At 54.7% G+C, this 14,055-nt stretch overlaps 2 protein-coding genes across 2 annotated transcripts; one reads left to right on the forward strand and one right to left on the reverse strand.

Annotated features, from left to right (window-relative positions):
• The first annotated feature begins 929 nt into the window (after nucleotides 1–929).
• CSUI_006174 (uncharacterized protein) lies at nucleotides 930–6,966 on the forward strand. The gene is made up of 4 exons (XM_068066338.1): nucleotides 930–2,173; nucleotides 2,259–5,081; nucleotides 5,368–5,609; nucleotides 6,218–6,966. The coding sequence occupies exons 1-4, from the start codon at nucleotides 2,105–2,107 to the stop codon at nucleotides 6,855–6,857; spliced, it is 3,774 nt and encodes a 1,257-aa protein (XP_067921686.1). The 5' UTR covers nucleotides 930–2,104; the 3' UTR covers nucleotides 6,858–6,966.
• Nucleotides 6,967–7,663: 697 nt separating this feature from the next.
• CSUI_006175 (glutamic acid-rcih protein) lies at nucleotides 7,664–13,664 on the reverse strand. Its single transcript, XM_068066339.1, has 7 exons — nucleotides 12,604–13,664; nucleotides 11,493–12,038; nucleotides 10,911–10,997; nucleotides 10,266–10,360; nucleotides 9,488–9,569; nucleotides 8,677–8,728; nucleotides 7,664–8,120 (listed from the first exon to the last, which is right to left on the reverse strand). Exons 1-7 carry the CDS (start codon nucleotides 12,929–12,931, stop codon nucleotides 8,015–8,017), a joined length of 1,296 nt encoding a protein of 431 aa, XP_067921687.1. The 5' UTR covers nucleotides 12,932–13,664; the 3' UTR covers nucleotides 7,664–8,014.
• Nucleotides 13,665–14,055: the final 391 nt, after the last annotated feature.

The following is a 14,055-nucleotide window of genomic DNA, read 5'->3' on the forward strand; positions in this document are numbered from 1 at the left end:
CTCCGGGAAGTCAGTCTTGTCTGACGGCGCCGGGATTATATCAGCACGTTCATGTCGGCTTATTACTCCCGTGGCGAGTGTGAGACTGCCCTCCACTTTATCTCGACCGATGGATTCGTCACGAGATGACCTGAGCGTTATACACTTCGATGTGTTGACAGTGTCCTAGTGCAGCTGCTACGGTGGTGCGAGCAATTGTTGCATAGCAGCGAGGCATAGCCGGCTTTTCCCGCGAAGTAATGCTAGGTGAAGTTAAGCTAGTCGTAGACGTCGGATCTCGAAAGAGATAGTCCTGGGAGCTCCTCAGCCGCACCCAACCAGCTGGGTGAACTGGTTCCTGGGCAACAGAACACGAGCACTTAGCTGGGAACATCAGTGCTTTGCAGTTGTTGGGTAACAGTAGCTACACCAGTCGCCATCTAGTCCGTGCTTTCGCAGCTGGACTGCACACTTCTTTTTCTGGCTCGCGGAGTTCAAGACACACATCCGCACTACAAGGCGTTAAAGAGTGCCCCGAGGCCGATAACTGTGGCCAGGACCACTCGCAAGCGCGAGGCTCTGTCGTGAGGAAGCAGGCGAGGTTTGCGCTGCAAGCAAGAATGACGGAGCGTAATCCAAAAGAATTGCCTACAGGTATGTTTGCGTTTTGTCGGGACTGACCATACACGCAGCACAGCCGCTGGTCAGCTACTAATCAACACGCGTTTTCCGCAAGACACGCTCGGGAGAATCAGCTCTAAAAACCAAACTGGACTACTGGCAGCCCTCCTTATGCCACTACCGCGATCACAATGCGCCCGACTGATGGTGGCGACGAGTCAGGAAACACGCTATAACGATGAAAGGGCGCTGGGCCTTGCTTTTGGGCCGCGCCGGGCTACCGAGCGAGCGCCGCGGCTTCGGGTTGCAGCGTCAAAAGCCGAAGACTCCAAGCAGGCAAAGCCTGACCCCGCCTGCCAGCTTGCTGAAGAATCTCTTCCATATTCAAAGCTCAGGCACCGGTGCTTAGAGGGAGCTATTCCCAACTCGGAATCGGTTTTGCCTCGTAGGTCGGGATCAATCTGCGCTGCGATTCTGCTGGCGCATGCGTAGCCGTGTTCCCAGGTTCGTGTGTGTGGACTTGCGCGCCTTACCCGGAACCAGACGGCTCTTCTTCCGTGCTAAACCGACGTGGCTGCTTTGTCCTGTTGCTGACGAAGGACCCAGACAGGGCAGTCCGATAGGAATCCCTGGCGGCACGTCCTGGTTACGAGGCAGGCGCATGGAGTCTGGGCTCCCAGCCGTTCTGAGTTGGTGCAGAGTTCAGCGCAGTACGCAGGCGGTGTATAACTCAGCCGTGTCCGTCGAAGACGACAACTCCCTGGGCCAACGGCCCGTAACCAGAACGGTCATGTTGCTCCTTTTACTGCACTGGTGCGCTCTCTGTTGGCCCCGAGGAGAAGGTATGGGCGCATGCTAGTCAGGGGTTTACGAACCGGGTCGACGTTGCCACGGTTAGGTACCCGCTGCCGAAGTTTTGCAGTGACGAAGGCCTGCGAAACAAGGGGCGTGCCGAGGTCTGCTATTTCGCCGCCATGTCGCGCCCGGGAGGGTCGTCAGGGGGTTGTCAAAACAATGCAGTACCCAGTGCTTTGGCGGTAAACTGTATCTTTCTGTTTTCCTTCTGCCTCGGTGGCTGGGTACAGTCCCAAAGTGACTGCTGGCCTGCTGGCACGGCCCCGCTCCCCTCTTGCGTTACCACCCTATTATATATTGGCCAACCAATATCTCGTCTGGCTCGTCAGATGAGACTGCGACAGTACCCTCTGCAGCCAGGGACTGGGGATCAGAATCATTGGGATCATGGGAACTTTCCTGCGGAGGGTCTTTCTCCTCCGCGGCCGGCGCCGCCTAATAACCGTGATTTACATTGCGGCAGTGGCCTCGGACTTGCTCCCGCGCAGTTCACTTTCAGCTTGGAATCGGCCGAAAGAGGCAGGTGATTTTCCTGGAGCGCAGACAACCGTAAGCGATACCAATAAGGTTGCGACGGTTTACGGGAAAGCGGAATAGAACGCCTCACATCACTAGAGATGGGAAGCTGGCTCGTCACCAACAGTTGCAAATGATCGCTCGCTATCACGCAGAAGAGGGCGCTCGCGCAGGAGAGCGTAGTGGGATGTACTCCAGACAGGTGAGTACGTAAGCGATGCACCGGGTTCAGTAGTGGCTGCCTGCACAGTGAAGACGTGTGCTCCGGGTGTCAATGGCTGTTTCAGGGTCCGCCTGTCGGCGTGCTTGCAGCACGTGCAGAACCGACCGCTTCTAGTACAGCCACGACCCTCGGTCGTCTGAATGAGGTGCCAGGCAGATGGGGACAAGAAAAGCGCTTCAAGTCCGCTACTCCCCAGCTTACGCTTGCCTTGAGGAACTTCAGTCAAGGCGGTCAGGGAACATTAGTGGGCGAGAGTGTGTCAGTCGCTACAGGAAGCAGAGAGAGAACGGACAATACGTTCTCTACCGCATCCAACAAGCGCTTCCTTGCCCCGAGAGGTGACACTGTGAACTCCTTAGACACGAGAGACGCGGATTTCTTGGGAAGGAAGCATGGCTGGAACGGCCAGGGCAAAGCAATGCAGAACGTCAGCTCTCTTGGACATCATGATGTCATTGACACTACAGCTTTGCCACCTCACGGCAGTTCCCTTTACGCGGAAATGACCACCTCCCCAAGAGAGCCCACCTTTGCTGCCGCAGCAACACGTGCCGCCCAGTCGAACTTTGATGACAGAGGAGTACGCCAGCTAGGCGGGCGTCAGGGCAGCGACGCCGGCATCTATCAGCCGACGACGGAGAAGATAGACAGTGTGGAAACGTTCCCAACAAACCATCCATGGCCTACAATCCGAGAGGAAGATAGTGAAACTCCCGCTGTTCTGCTTAAAAGAAGGCAGGTCAAACGGCGGGCCTCCGGAGAATCAGCTGACTGCATACTCGGGCCAACGGACCTCGCCAATAGTCATTTCGAGGACTCGGGAGTGAACTGTGTACCGGGGCCCACTATAGCTAAAATAACCGCCAGCTCAGCTCTCGCACTCGCAAGAAAGCTCAACGAGGAAAGTATTCCTACTGTAGTTGCTCTGAGGAGGGGGCTGAGGCAGGGTTTGCACCGCGCTGCATGTGCACAAGCTCTAAGATGCGCCGCCGAGATCCGAAACGTAGTTACTCACGCAGCCGGGACTTCAGCGGTTCAGATAGGTTATCAGGCGAGCAACAACACGAGGTTCCAGGCAAGTCTCCTTGGCCAAGGTGACAGTACAGTGGGAGCGACAGCGTTGCCAACCGTAACACATGGCACGTCCCCGAAAGACTCCGCTCCTCCGGATAGTGCCCCCGGTCCCGCTGCGATGCCAACAGCGGAATCCGGCCACGCAGGGATTACTCGGGGATGGGGGGCGAGGGCTTCTGCTGTCCCAGAAGAGGGCGCAGGTGGTCTGGACTTCGCGGCGAGGGCAGCCAGTGCGGCCACCAGCCTTGACAGGCCAGGTCCTGACGGGGTGACCGAGCGACGGGTGTCAAGTGTTGCCAGTCCGGCCACTGGCGCAGTACAGCCCTATGACCGATTTTGCGATAACTGCATAGACCTTCCCCGTACAGTCTTCGAGGCTTTCGAAACAGGCGAAAGGTCTTCTGGCACTCAAGCAGGGTCATCAGCCGAAGCATCGAGCCTTGATCGGGCCTATAGTGCCGTTGTCCAGGCTGCTGTGGAGGCGTCCGTCACGGGCAAAACGAAGCGGTGGTCCGAGATTCTCCGCGAGAGACTAATTTTAAACGAACAGGCTGAAGGAACGGACGAATACTCAGAGACCTCAAGCGATATTTCTCCGCCGGGAGGCGCACACTTCACGAGCTCCACGCCAGGCCAGCAAGACCGCCAGAGTAGAGATCAGACAATCAGTACTTCGACGGAGAGAAGTCCGAAGCATGAACGACTGCCATTGCTCCGGATCGAGTGTGTGCGATACGGAAACACGCTCCACGTTTTCGTGGTGGCTCCAATGCCGTCTCCGGAGAACACGGACGCTCAGCTGATTTTTCAGCCGGCACACTTCGAAATTTTCCAAGCACTTTTCCAGCCGAGCGAAATCGGTGACGGTGACTCGGAGACTGCCCCGGCGTTAAGCCGCATCCGCCTCACCAATAGGGGTGCGACTGCCGTGGCTGCTGGCGTAGCGCCCGATACAACGCTAACCCAACAGATCATCAGGCGGTACCTGGAGCAAACCCCAGCGCTGCTGGACGATCTGCGCATGGCATACGAAAGAGTAGCGAACCCCAGTGGCAACAGACTTGCTGCTACAGATTCCGGGAAGACTGCACGGGAACCGAGCCGAGGCCATCGGACTATCAGTTTAGAAGCCTTCCTGGAACCTGACACGGAAAATTTCAGGGCACGGCTTCTTCGAGAGCTGCCAGCGAGTCAGCAAGAACGGGGACGCGAGCTGCTGGCTGTCCTTACGAGAGCACAGCTGCGACAGCTCTACTACGTGTATGAGCTTTCTGATCAGTCTTTTTCGGTAAACGAGCTCCTCTCTTGTTTAGTAGGAATGAAGTCTGAATTGCCGAAGCCGGGTGGCGTGGTCGCAGATTCCGACAGCCACAAGGCCGCCGGACGAGCGGGGCCGTCGTCCTTGTGCAGCGTGCACGGAGTAGCCTTGGAAAAAGCCTCACTACGGCGTATCCCGATATACGGCACCTTGGTATTCAAGGATAGCAATGGCCAGCTGCTAACGAACCCCCAAGAGGTACTTTGCGCCCATGCTGCTGTACAAATTTCACACGGTCCCAGTACATATGAAGGGGGCGAGCTTATGAAGAAGGTTGTTTTCCCGGAGCACGTGATGGCGGAGTTCACTTTGAAGACACTTGATGGAGACGTTGTCGTCGATGAGTCGTTGACCCCGATACGCCTACGACAGTTCCTCCATTTACCTCAGACTGAGATACCAGCGAGTCACCGAGTCCGCTCCTTGCAACCCCTGACAAAGATTTTTGGCTCCGCAGCTCCAAAAATGGCAGCCGAAGCCAACACAGCTTGCAAAGTGAGAGAGCTAGGTCACGTATGCACCGAGGGGTTCCAGAATTTTGGCCTCGAAAGATGACGAAGTCACTGTTCCACGTCCCGTCGAACGCGAGTGTACTTTGCTCGGCGTCCGACTTCCCTCGGCTAAGCGCCGTAGCACCGTGGTGTGCCACGCTGACAGCAGCTTCGCTGGTCTGAAAATAGACCGCGCCTGTGGGGCTTAGATACCTCGGACTTGATTTTCTTTCGTCCCTGTCAGTGCTGCTGTCTCCTGGACGTCCTTGGATGTTGACTTTTACTTTCAGGATCTTCCTTTCTTACTTCTTTTACACGTGCGGGGCTGGGACATCCCTCATGATCGAGCTCACAGCGCTTCAGCCGCGGCTGTCTCGCACCGGGGAAATCACTGGCATGCCGAAGTCGTGTCAGAAGACGGATTCGCAATGGAGCAGTTCCTGGTAAACTCTATTGCTCGTTCGGTCAACGCGGACAGGGACCGTGTGCGCCTTTGTGGTATGCGGTCGAACCCCGGCATAGTGGCTTTCAGGTAAGCTCGGATAGTCACTGGGTTCCACTCCCGTTCCGGCAAGTGCTTTTGCGTGCTTCGACAGCTACGGATCAGGACGAAGGCTCGAGGTGCTGTCGTTCGCCAGAGGTCGAGTGAGAGTTGATGCTTTTGTTGCCTGACGCACAATGAAGAATTACTTGCACTCCAGTTTCGCTTGTTCACGTCTCCTGAAGTGCTGACCGCTCACCGCGCTGAGTGTACTGACGGCTCCGTGCTGCCGCGGGCGCTTTTGGAAAAACAGCAACTGAACATACTCGGGTGGAGCTGCGTTGCGCATGCAGCTCACCGAGTTCCTTGCACCACGGATACTTGACTCGTGCGAGTACAAATGACGTATGTTTCTGGCCGGATACCCCTGACAGTGGACTTCTGTTAGCGGCGTCCGCTTGTCTCAGGCAAAAGTTCCTGATTGGCGGGAGCCTCTACACTGACAGCACCACTACAGGTGGAAGAACGCAGCTTTTTTGCGATCCACTCTTTGCAGAGAGAGGATCACAGGATCTGAACCTGGCTGTGGCCGTTGAAGGCAAATTGCTGCTGCCTGTGCATGCGTGAGTCAAAGAGCCATGTGTTTCTTTGTACAACAGCATAGAGACGGAGGACTACACGGATCCCATAGTAAGTGCTAGCTCCTTCCGCGATGTCTTGACCAACCCCTTAACCCCACTCCGCGACCTGTTCGATATAGACATGAGTCTGCCAACTGTATACGCTCCTTATCCGGAGGCGCTCAATGGGGATCCAGCAGCTGCGAACCATGGAATACTCTGGCACTTCTTCGAACTCCCCGAAACCGCCGAGCGTGCACTTCAGCGTAACGGGCCAGACCGGCGCGTCACTCAACAGAAACCTGCGAGGCGAAGTCACCCGCCGACCGCACCTGATGTTCCTCAAAAAAAGAGCATGGCTTCCCAACCGGGTGGTGATGGCCTCTTACAGACACAGGGAGAGTCTAAGATGAGCGAAGACTTTTCGTCTTCTGTGTACCCTCCCATCTCGTATGCAAGGGCAATTCCCACATGGGTGTGGGTGCTTCTAAGTCTTGGTCTGTGCTTGCTTCTGATGGTGCTGGCTGTCATTATAGTTCTGTTCGGCTGTTATTTGAAAGATAGAGTCTCGGTTGACACTAGCACGGCTGGCAAAAAAAGTAATACGAGCGGTGAAAATACGTTTTACGGTGACTATGCGTCTACGATGTACCCTGTCAAACTCGAAAGCTTCAACTAGAACACGATTGCCGACTGGTTTCGGTGTGCCGCTGTCCCTTCTGTCGAAATTGTTGGGTCTACTGAAAAGGCCAGAAGTAGAAACTGTCAGTCACGAGTGTTCTCCGCCGCGTCTGCTCGGGACATGCTAGACTTGACCCCCGCGGACAGGACGCCTTAGCGACTTGCCACGGCATCGGCACACCGCCATCCTGAGAGAACACGCAGCAGGTGCTCCCCTAGGGTTGCTCTCCTGAGGGAGCATCAGGGCGGTTGTCTGGCTGAAGTACGATATTCACTTGTCGCTCCATCTCTCCTAGCAAGACTGTGTCATCCTTTCTTCGACTAGCAGGGCCCAGAAATGTGTACACGGTAAGACGGCCCCTGAGCTACCGTTTCCCAAACAGCAAGGGGTAGGCCTCACGCCATTTCGGGGGCACTCCCTAGCTCGGCGCGGCAGCACGAGACAGCGAACTCCGCAGCACGAACACTTGCACGAAACAGCGTCCACACGGTCTAAAAAGACGGTTACTCTTGTCAACAGGGTACCTTTTGTCGTCAATTGCAAAACTGAGTGGCCGTTGTGGAACTGCTCGTGTCTCTTTCTTGCGGGACCTTTCTGGAACTGTATCTGTGTCTCTTCCGCGCGCGGAAGACGCTTCACTGCTTTGCGGTTACTCACCATTCCCCTTCGGCCGCGCCCAGTAGAGCAAGATAACTGACAGCGCTGCTACAGCTACAGGTAGTGCCAATCTGCATCGGAACAGATATCCAGGGGGCATCGCATGAGCCTCTCGTTCAAACTCCGCTCGGCAGCCTCCAGCGTCTGCTCCAGTCCTTCGAAAGTCTCTTCTCCGAAAAATGTTACAGGATCACTTTTTCACAAGTAAAACAAACCTGGATGGCGTCAGCTGCGGAGGCAGCGGCATGAAAAGAAGTGCCGTCTCAGGTAACACTCGATACAACGGCACAACGGAATTTGTCTAAGATCTTAACGCGTGAAAGCACTCCCACACTTCTCTGGACAGAAGGAAACAAGCGACATCAAGTCGTGACAAAACCGGGCAGCGCAGCAGTCTCGGCCGTAGGCGACCCTGCGGCCGAGAGATTCAAAAATCGCGCTGGCTACTCCTCTGTGCTGATCGTAATAGAACGGCTCTCCTTGTCGGCTGGAAAATCTCAAAGGGGTGCTGCGGTGTCTTTGATCTCTGTGAGAGTTTTGGAAGGCACGAAAGGCCCATCGACGCCGTTAGACATTAACAGGAGTCGTGCGGGTTCCCGACGGCTGAAACAGGGGACAGAGGGCCAACAAAGACTCCAGGTTGAAAGCCAACGGGAGCTTGTGTTCATTCCCGGGAGCGCGGCATATCTGGCGCAACCCGTGTGTTAATCGACTTTATGAGCTATTACACAGCTACTACGGCCGGCGGACCGCTGTTAGCTTGATCTAGGCTGTGGACAATGCCAAAGCCGTGCCTTCGCACGCTGGCTGCAGACAAGGCTTCCTCTGGGCGCACGAAACTGACCTGTCGGCGCGCAAGCTGCATTTGTCCACTTGGACCAGTCTCCTTTCTAACAGTCGGAACTCATTCTGCTCTGTAAGGCTTCTAACGGATGTCAGAATTGAGACAAGCGACGGCGACCCGAACAAAGCAACACGGCTCTACTGACGAAAGTTCGACGCGGAGTGAACGTACTTCTAACACGTCACGGGTCAGTATGTATACGTGTATTTGAAATAGTATATTCCGCCATGAACACATGATAGTCGGGCAGCCATTGTTTACCGACTCCCCCGCTCAGATCATCGAGAAAAGCTCGTGTCCTTCGACCCGACGTACCTTGTATTTTTGAGCGCGTACACGCTGAACGGAGCGACGAGGAGCTCCGTGTCTGCATACAAAGAGCAAGGAAAAGTAGTGAAGCCGGTCCAAAAGCCTAGTTCGTTACCCAGACTTCCGCAGCGACTGCCCACAAGGCGCCAGGCGCACAGTCGGCCCCCAGCCAGGGGCGGTTAAACGCCTTCAACAAAGAAACTCCAACAGTCGTCCTCCTGCTTGCAAACCGTCTGTCCGACAGCCACTCCCGAACACCGATTTATGTGAGGAAAAAAAAAGAGTGTTCATCTGGGCGCTGAGTGCAGTACCTTGAGCAAGGCCACCCCTCCAAAGAATCACGCGAGCACAAAACAAAAGGCGGTACACTTTCACGTGCCAAGGGAAATAGTACTGCGCGGAAGTGCGTGCAGGCACGTTGCCCTGAGACTTCTACCAGTACTTGCCTTTCGTCGTCTGCTTTATCTATGGGCCATCGTTAGCGTGCCATAAAGGGGTTCCAGCTGGTGAGTGTGTCCAAGAAAAGTCTAGGTAAAACCGGAGCCATCCGACCTACTGCACTTTCGCGGCCAGTGCAGCGGTAGGGGACCTCCCTCCGGTCTTCGCCGCGGATATGCAGGATTGAAAAGCAGCCTTCGATCAAAAACGTGATTGAGAGTCACGCATGAATACAATCAAGATTGGTAAGTGCCCTAACTCCTCCCGAAATTCCTTATCCAACCCCTCCTGCCGGGCCGCGATCCAGAACCCCGGAGGGAACTGTTCCATGCTGAGAGCTCGTGCAGGCTTGGCATGCCCCTTACGGCAGGGAACCTACACTGCGAAACGCTAGCTCTCGATCCGTTGAGCCCCGACTCGAACACCAGTTCGCCATCTTGGCATCCCATAACGAAGAGCCGCTGAATGACGAACAACGACAATAATCTAACAGTCAAGTCGACACTACTGCGTGGCATTCTCAGCTCGCGAGGTCCAGGCCATCAGGTATAACACAGCGCTGGTGTGGATTACACTGGCAGAAAAATTCTTTCACGTATAGTACGACGGTGTGTTCATGTGCAGACAACGGTGAAATGTGCCATAGCAAAAGAAAGAAGTTCGCAAAGAAACATGTTTCTTCAGCTTCACCGCAACAGCACCGGGTAGAAGCGCGAGCCTCTCGTGCCCAACCACTAGAAGAGAGGTGGCGAAAATTCAAAAGAGATGCTGCGACAGACGAGACATGCCACGAAGAGACCAGGGCTTCAGCAAACACGAGACGCAGAACTCTAACCCATGACTCACTGACCACCCGCGCCAAGTCCTAGTTCCCTGAAAAGAAACTGTCTGCACCTTCCTCATAACGTCCAACAACATAGATGCCCAGCCGGGAGGTACACCGGGCCAACCAACCACCGAAAAGAGCACATGAGGGACAAGCACGCACGGGCGTCCCTCTTGCTGGTAAAAAAGGAGACTGCACCTCCTAGAACAAAAAACAGGGACCGAGGGGGAGGGGGGGGGGCCAAGGAGAAAAAAACTTGACGAACACGGAAATTGACGAGAACACAGACTGAATTCCGAAGGAGCAACAACCCAGCGGACGACACACTCACCGTGAGACCTTCCTGGGTGTCGACGGGACCGAATGACGAGCCGGGGTTGAGCACCAGAACCCCCCCCATAAACTCCTTTTCGACGGTCAGGGGCGCTGTTTGAAGTCAGGAGAATAGCAGTTCAGAAAAAGCTCAGGCCAAAAACGCGTGCCGTGGGGCTTCAACGTCAACACTCTAAGGAAGGGGCTCCGTGCTTACACCTCCCTGGCTGTTATTGTAAAGGGAGCAGATCCTTCTCATCTCAGTTTTCTAGAAGAGACCAATGACGTACATCTATGTAAAAAAAGACATTACGCTCTGCGGCGAAACTGCTCGGGTGTTGTCGGAATAATCAGGGAGAGCTCGGAGCGTGACACCGCTGGGACAGAGTCGGAGCAACCAACAAGTCCACCACATGACGAGATTGTACTCCCGGCATGCCTCTGTGATTAAAATTGCTCAGAGACTTCGTCTGTCCTTCCACAAGCCGAGCTTACGCCGAGGCGAGGCTCATTTAGGCCGAGAGACACGTGTAACTCCCGGAAAGCACGCACCACTAGATCAAGCGGTATAATCACGTGAACGAGAACAGGAGACACACATATTTGCTTACACACATCCGCTGTAAGCGTCTACTTCGCTGCATATCTGTAACATTTTCCGTACCGCATGTCGTGTTCCAAGGGACTTCGTAGCCGTTCTCCTTCACCACAGCGTCCAGAGCTTTGCCAGAAAGCACAAAACCCTCCTTAGCTGAGGCAAGAACACGGGGCACAACAAAAAGAAAGGGCCCATGGGGTATAGCACACACCAGTCGAAAAGAGCTTGATATATCATGCGACACGCCCACTCGCTGAACGGGACATAATTCGCCTGAAGAGAGCGGAGGTCTTCGGCATATGAGAGTGGAGTCGTCCGACATGCTTACTTCCTGAATGTTGCCGTGTCTATATTCGTTGAAAGAGGAGTCAAGGAAACAGTAAGCAAGTGCGAACAAGTCACTTGGTATTTTGCTTCATTCTAACGCTTGAAAAGCTTCCGGAATAGGTATGAGCAACTGTTGCGTTATCACTTACACATACCAAGGCAACAGTTGGGTATATACGTATATACGTTAAGTACTTCCTAGGGACCTGCTACTACTCATCATGACGAAGTAGTCAGGGCAACGAGAACTGATTCAGGGACGGCACACAGGCGTTCGCGCGCGATGCGTAGGAACACAGAAGGTGGGTATCTGTGCCATACCTCTCTTGGCTGCTTTCTTGATTAGTGTGCGTCTCCTCTGCACCATAATTTCCTCCTCTCCTGCCTGTGCCGAAGTTGTTGTTTCCTTTTCCCTTTCTGCGTGACCGCCTATTTTCTGTCTTGCTGCACTTGGAGTTTTCGAAGTACTTGGGCTTAGTTGCTCTTCCTCTCCTTTGCTACGTGGTTTTTTCTCAAGTGAGCTTTGTTTGCTGTCCCGTGTTTCCTCTTGGACTTCGCCCGATACTTTAGCTGCCTCAGCCCGAGGAGAAGGAGAGTTCATGAGCCGGGCAGATCTCCTTCGGCTCACTTTCGCTGGGCTGGTGTCATCACTTCTTCTCCCTGTGTCTGTACTTACCTTCGGCGTTTTGTTCTGGTGTAAATTTTGAGTATCTCGTTTGTGCTTGTTACTTGCGGTGTCCGTGTTCACGTCTCCGCTCCGTTTCTTGTTGCTCGACATGTCTTTCTCGCAGGCCGTCTTTGGTCCTCTCTTCAACTCTCTGCCGTCTCCTGCCCCTCCTATCGACTCTTCTGCTCTCCCTCCGTCTCCTGAAAAAGAAATAGAGGCTACAACTGCGAAATCTGTGACTGTGTGGTTCGTCACCTGCATAGTCAGCCACAGCAGCACTCGCAGCAGGTGGGGACGAAGAGGGACAGTCTAGTGCGGTTCTCCGCGGTGAGGATGGCGAATCAGCGTTTCCTGAATTCGAAGCAGCTACTGAGTGAGCTAAAGGGGGGCTAAAAACGCCGGCGAGCTGTTTTGGTGCATTGCCTTTTTTTAAGGACTCTCGCCGTTGGTCTAGGGTTGTTAAAAAAAATTCTGGTCGTTGTGCTGTCCGAGCGCCCTCAGCCGCTTCGGACGCGCACGGACTGTTAAACGCTTCCGCACGTGACTTCGCCGTTTCGCGGCGCTGTTTTTCCTCCCCGTTCCTTACTCTTCTTCCGGCATTCTGATCCCGCCTCTTTTTGCTTCTTCTGTTGTCTACTGGAATGTCTCCTCCACCCTCTCGGAAGGAGGGAGACAACAGGGTCGACGGAGGCCCGTCAGGTACCGCGCCAAGAGTGTCTTGCACTGACATTTACGCTGTATGCGCGGCTAAGAGTACGGACTTACTAGAGGAAATAAGCAACTTTCTTTTCCGATCCAACATGGAAGGAGAGACATTCTCGCCAGAGAAAGCGGCACTCAGGAACGAGGCTGGCCTTCTGCTCCCCAAGCCTGCCGTTGTCACTCCCCCATTGCTAGGAATACGGGAAGAATAGCTGCTGAGAAGAGTCGGGTTGTTTAGTCTGATGTGAGACAAGGAAGTGGAGAACGATGACGAGAACGACGACGTCCACGCGCTCTGGCCAGGGGAAGGACGGGGACCAGCGGGGTCGGAAATGGGAGAGGAAAGGAGCGAACTTCCCGTCCGCGGAGGGGGGGAAGCTTTCGAACTCATTGTGACGCCGCGCTTCTTCAGAAACACAGGAGGGCGTGAAGCACGCAGTAGCTAACTCATTTCCTCTAAGAGAAGCGGAGCTGAGTCAGGGTGCATTTCCTGGTGCAGCACCGTACGATTATGCGTCGCTGCAAACAGAAATACTGATGCGTTCTTCCACGAGAACGCAGTCCGATTAGAAGTTCTGTCGTATCCGCGGTGAGGAATAGCAATGGTGAGTCCCTGCGGACAAACCTAGCGTCATCCCTGGCAACCGTCAAGAGCGGCGCAGGCTTGTCGAGGCAGTCCGAGCAGACCCAGCGCAAAGTAAAACACGCCCGTGACAGCTGGCAAGTGCGATAGGGGAGCCGGGCAACTGTAACTCACGGAAAACTGGGAAAGACAGTTGTAAGAGTCACCGAGCTCAGGGAAGGACAGGCACACAGTACTCACTGTGTCTTGCACAGGAAACCCCAGGTCATCGCCTGGTCATGAGGACGCGACTCTACAGTTGGTCTCGTCAAACGTGATAACGCAGCTACCTCGACAGAAAACTAAGTGACCAAGCTGGGCCCCGGTCGCCGGGACTGGAGAACGTATCGAAACTCATGCGTGACACTGACGGCTCGCTGTCCTTCAGCCTTCAAACTGAAGGCACAGAGAAGCTACCAAAGAGAAAGCCTGCCTTAACGCCTACAAAATCAGTAGCAGCAAAAATGTGTGCTGTTTCAGCCCTTCATCGCCGCGCAAAATGACAGCATGTGATAGATGCCAGTAGCTCGCGACTGCATGCGATATCTGGAGGCACACTTGTATCTACGGGCAGCTACCATGCTTTCGACTACCTGTCTTGGGAAGCTTTGCGGTACAGACAGATGCGGAATTACTCCGTAGTGCTGGAGGGGACCCTGATGTCCTGTTCCAGCATCCTTCAACCGCCGCACACAGTGCATCGTAGCAGGGGGTACAGACTACTACGCGCCCTGCGGTGACGCCGTGGCTTCTGCCGTTCCTGTTCTACCCAGCCGGTTCCACCCCAGCCGAGATGGTAATCACGGGAGTACTCCCAGCCAAATTCCTCAAGGTGCTAGAAGGAGGAGCCAACATAGTCTGTGGGCTGCTCGCGCGCACGACAGCGGCAGCAA

This window comes from Cystoisospora suis, assembly GCF_002600585.1.
Source record: "Cystoisospora suis strain Wien I chromosome Unknown contig_3084, whole genome shotgun sequence".
Taxonomy (NCBI): domain Eukaryota; phylum Apicomplexa; class Conoidasida; order Eucoccidiorida; family Sarcocystidae; genus Cystoisospora; species Cystoisospora suis.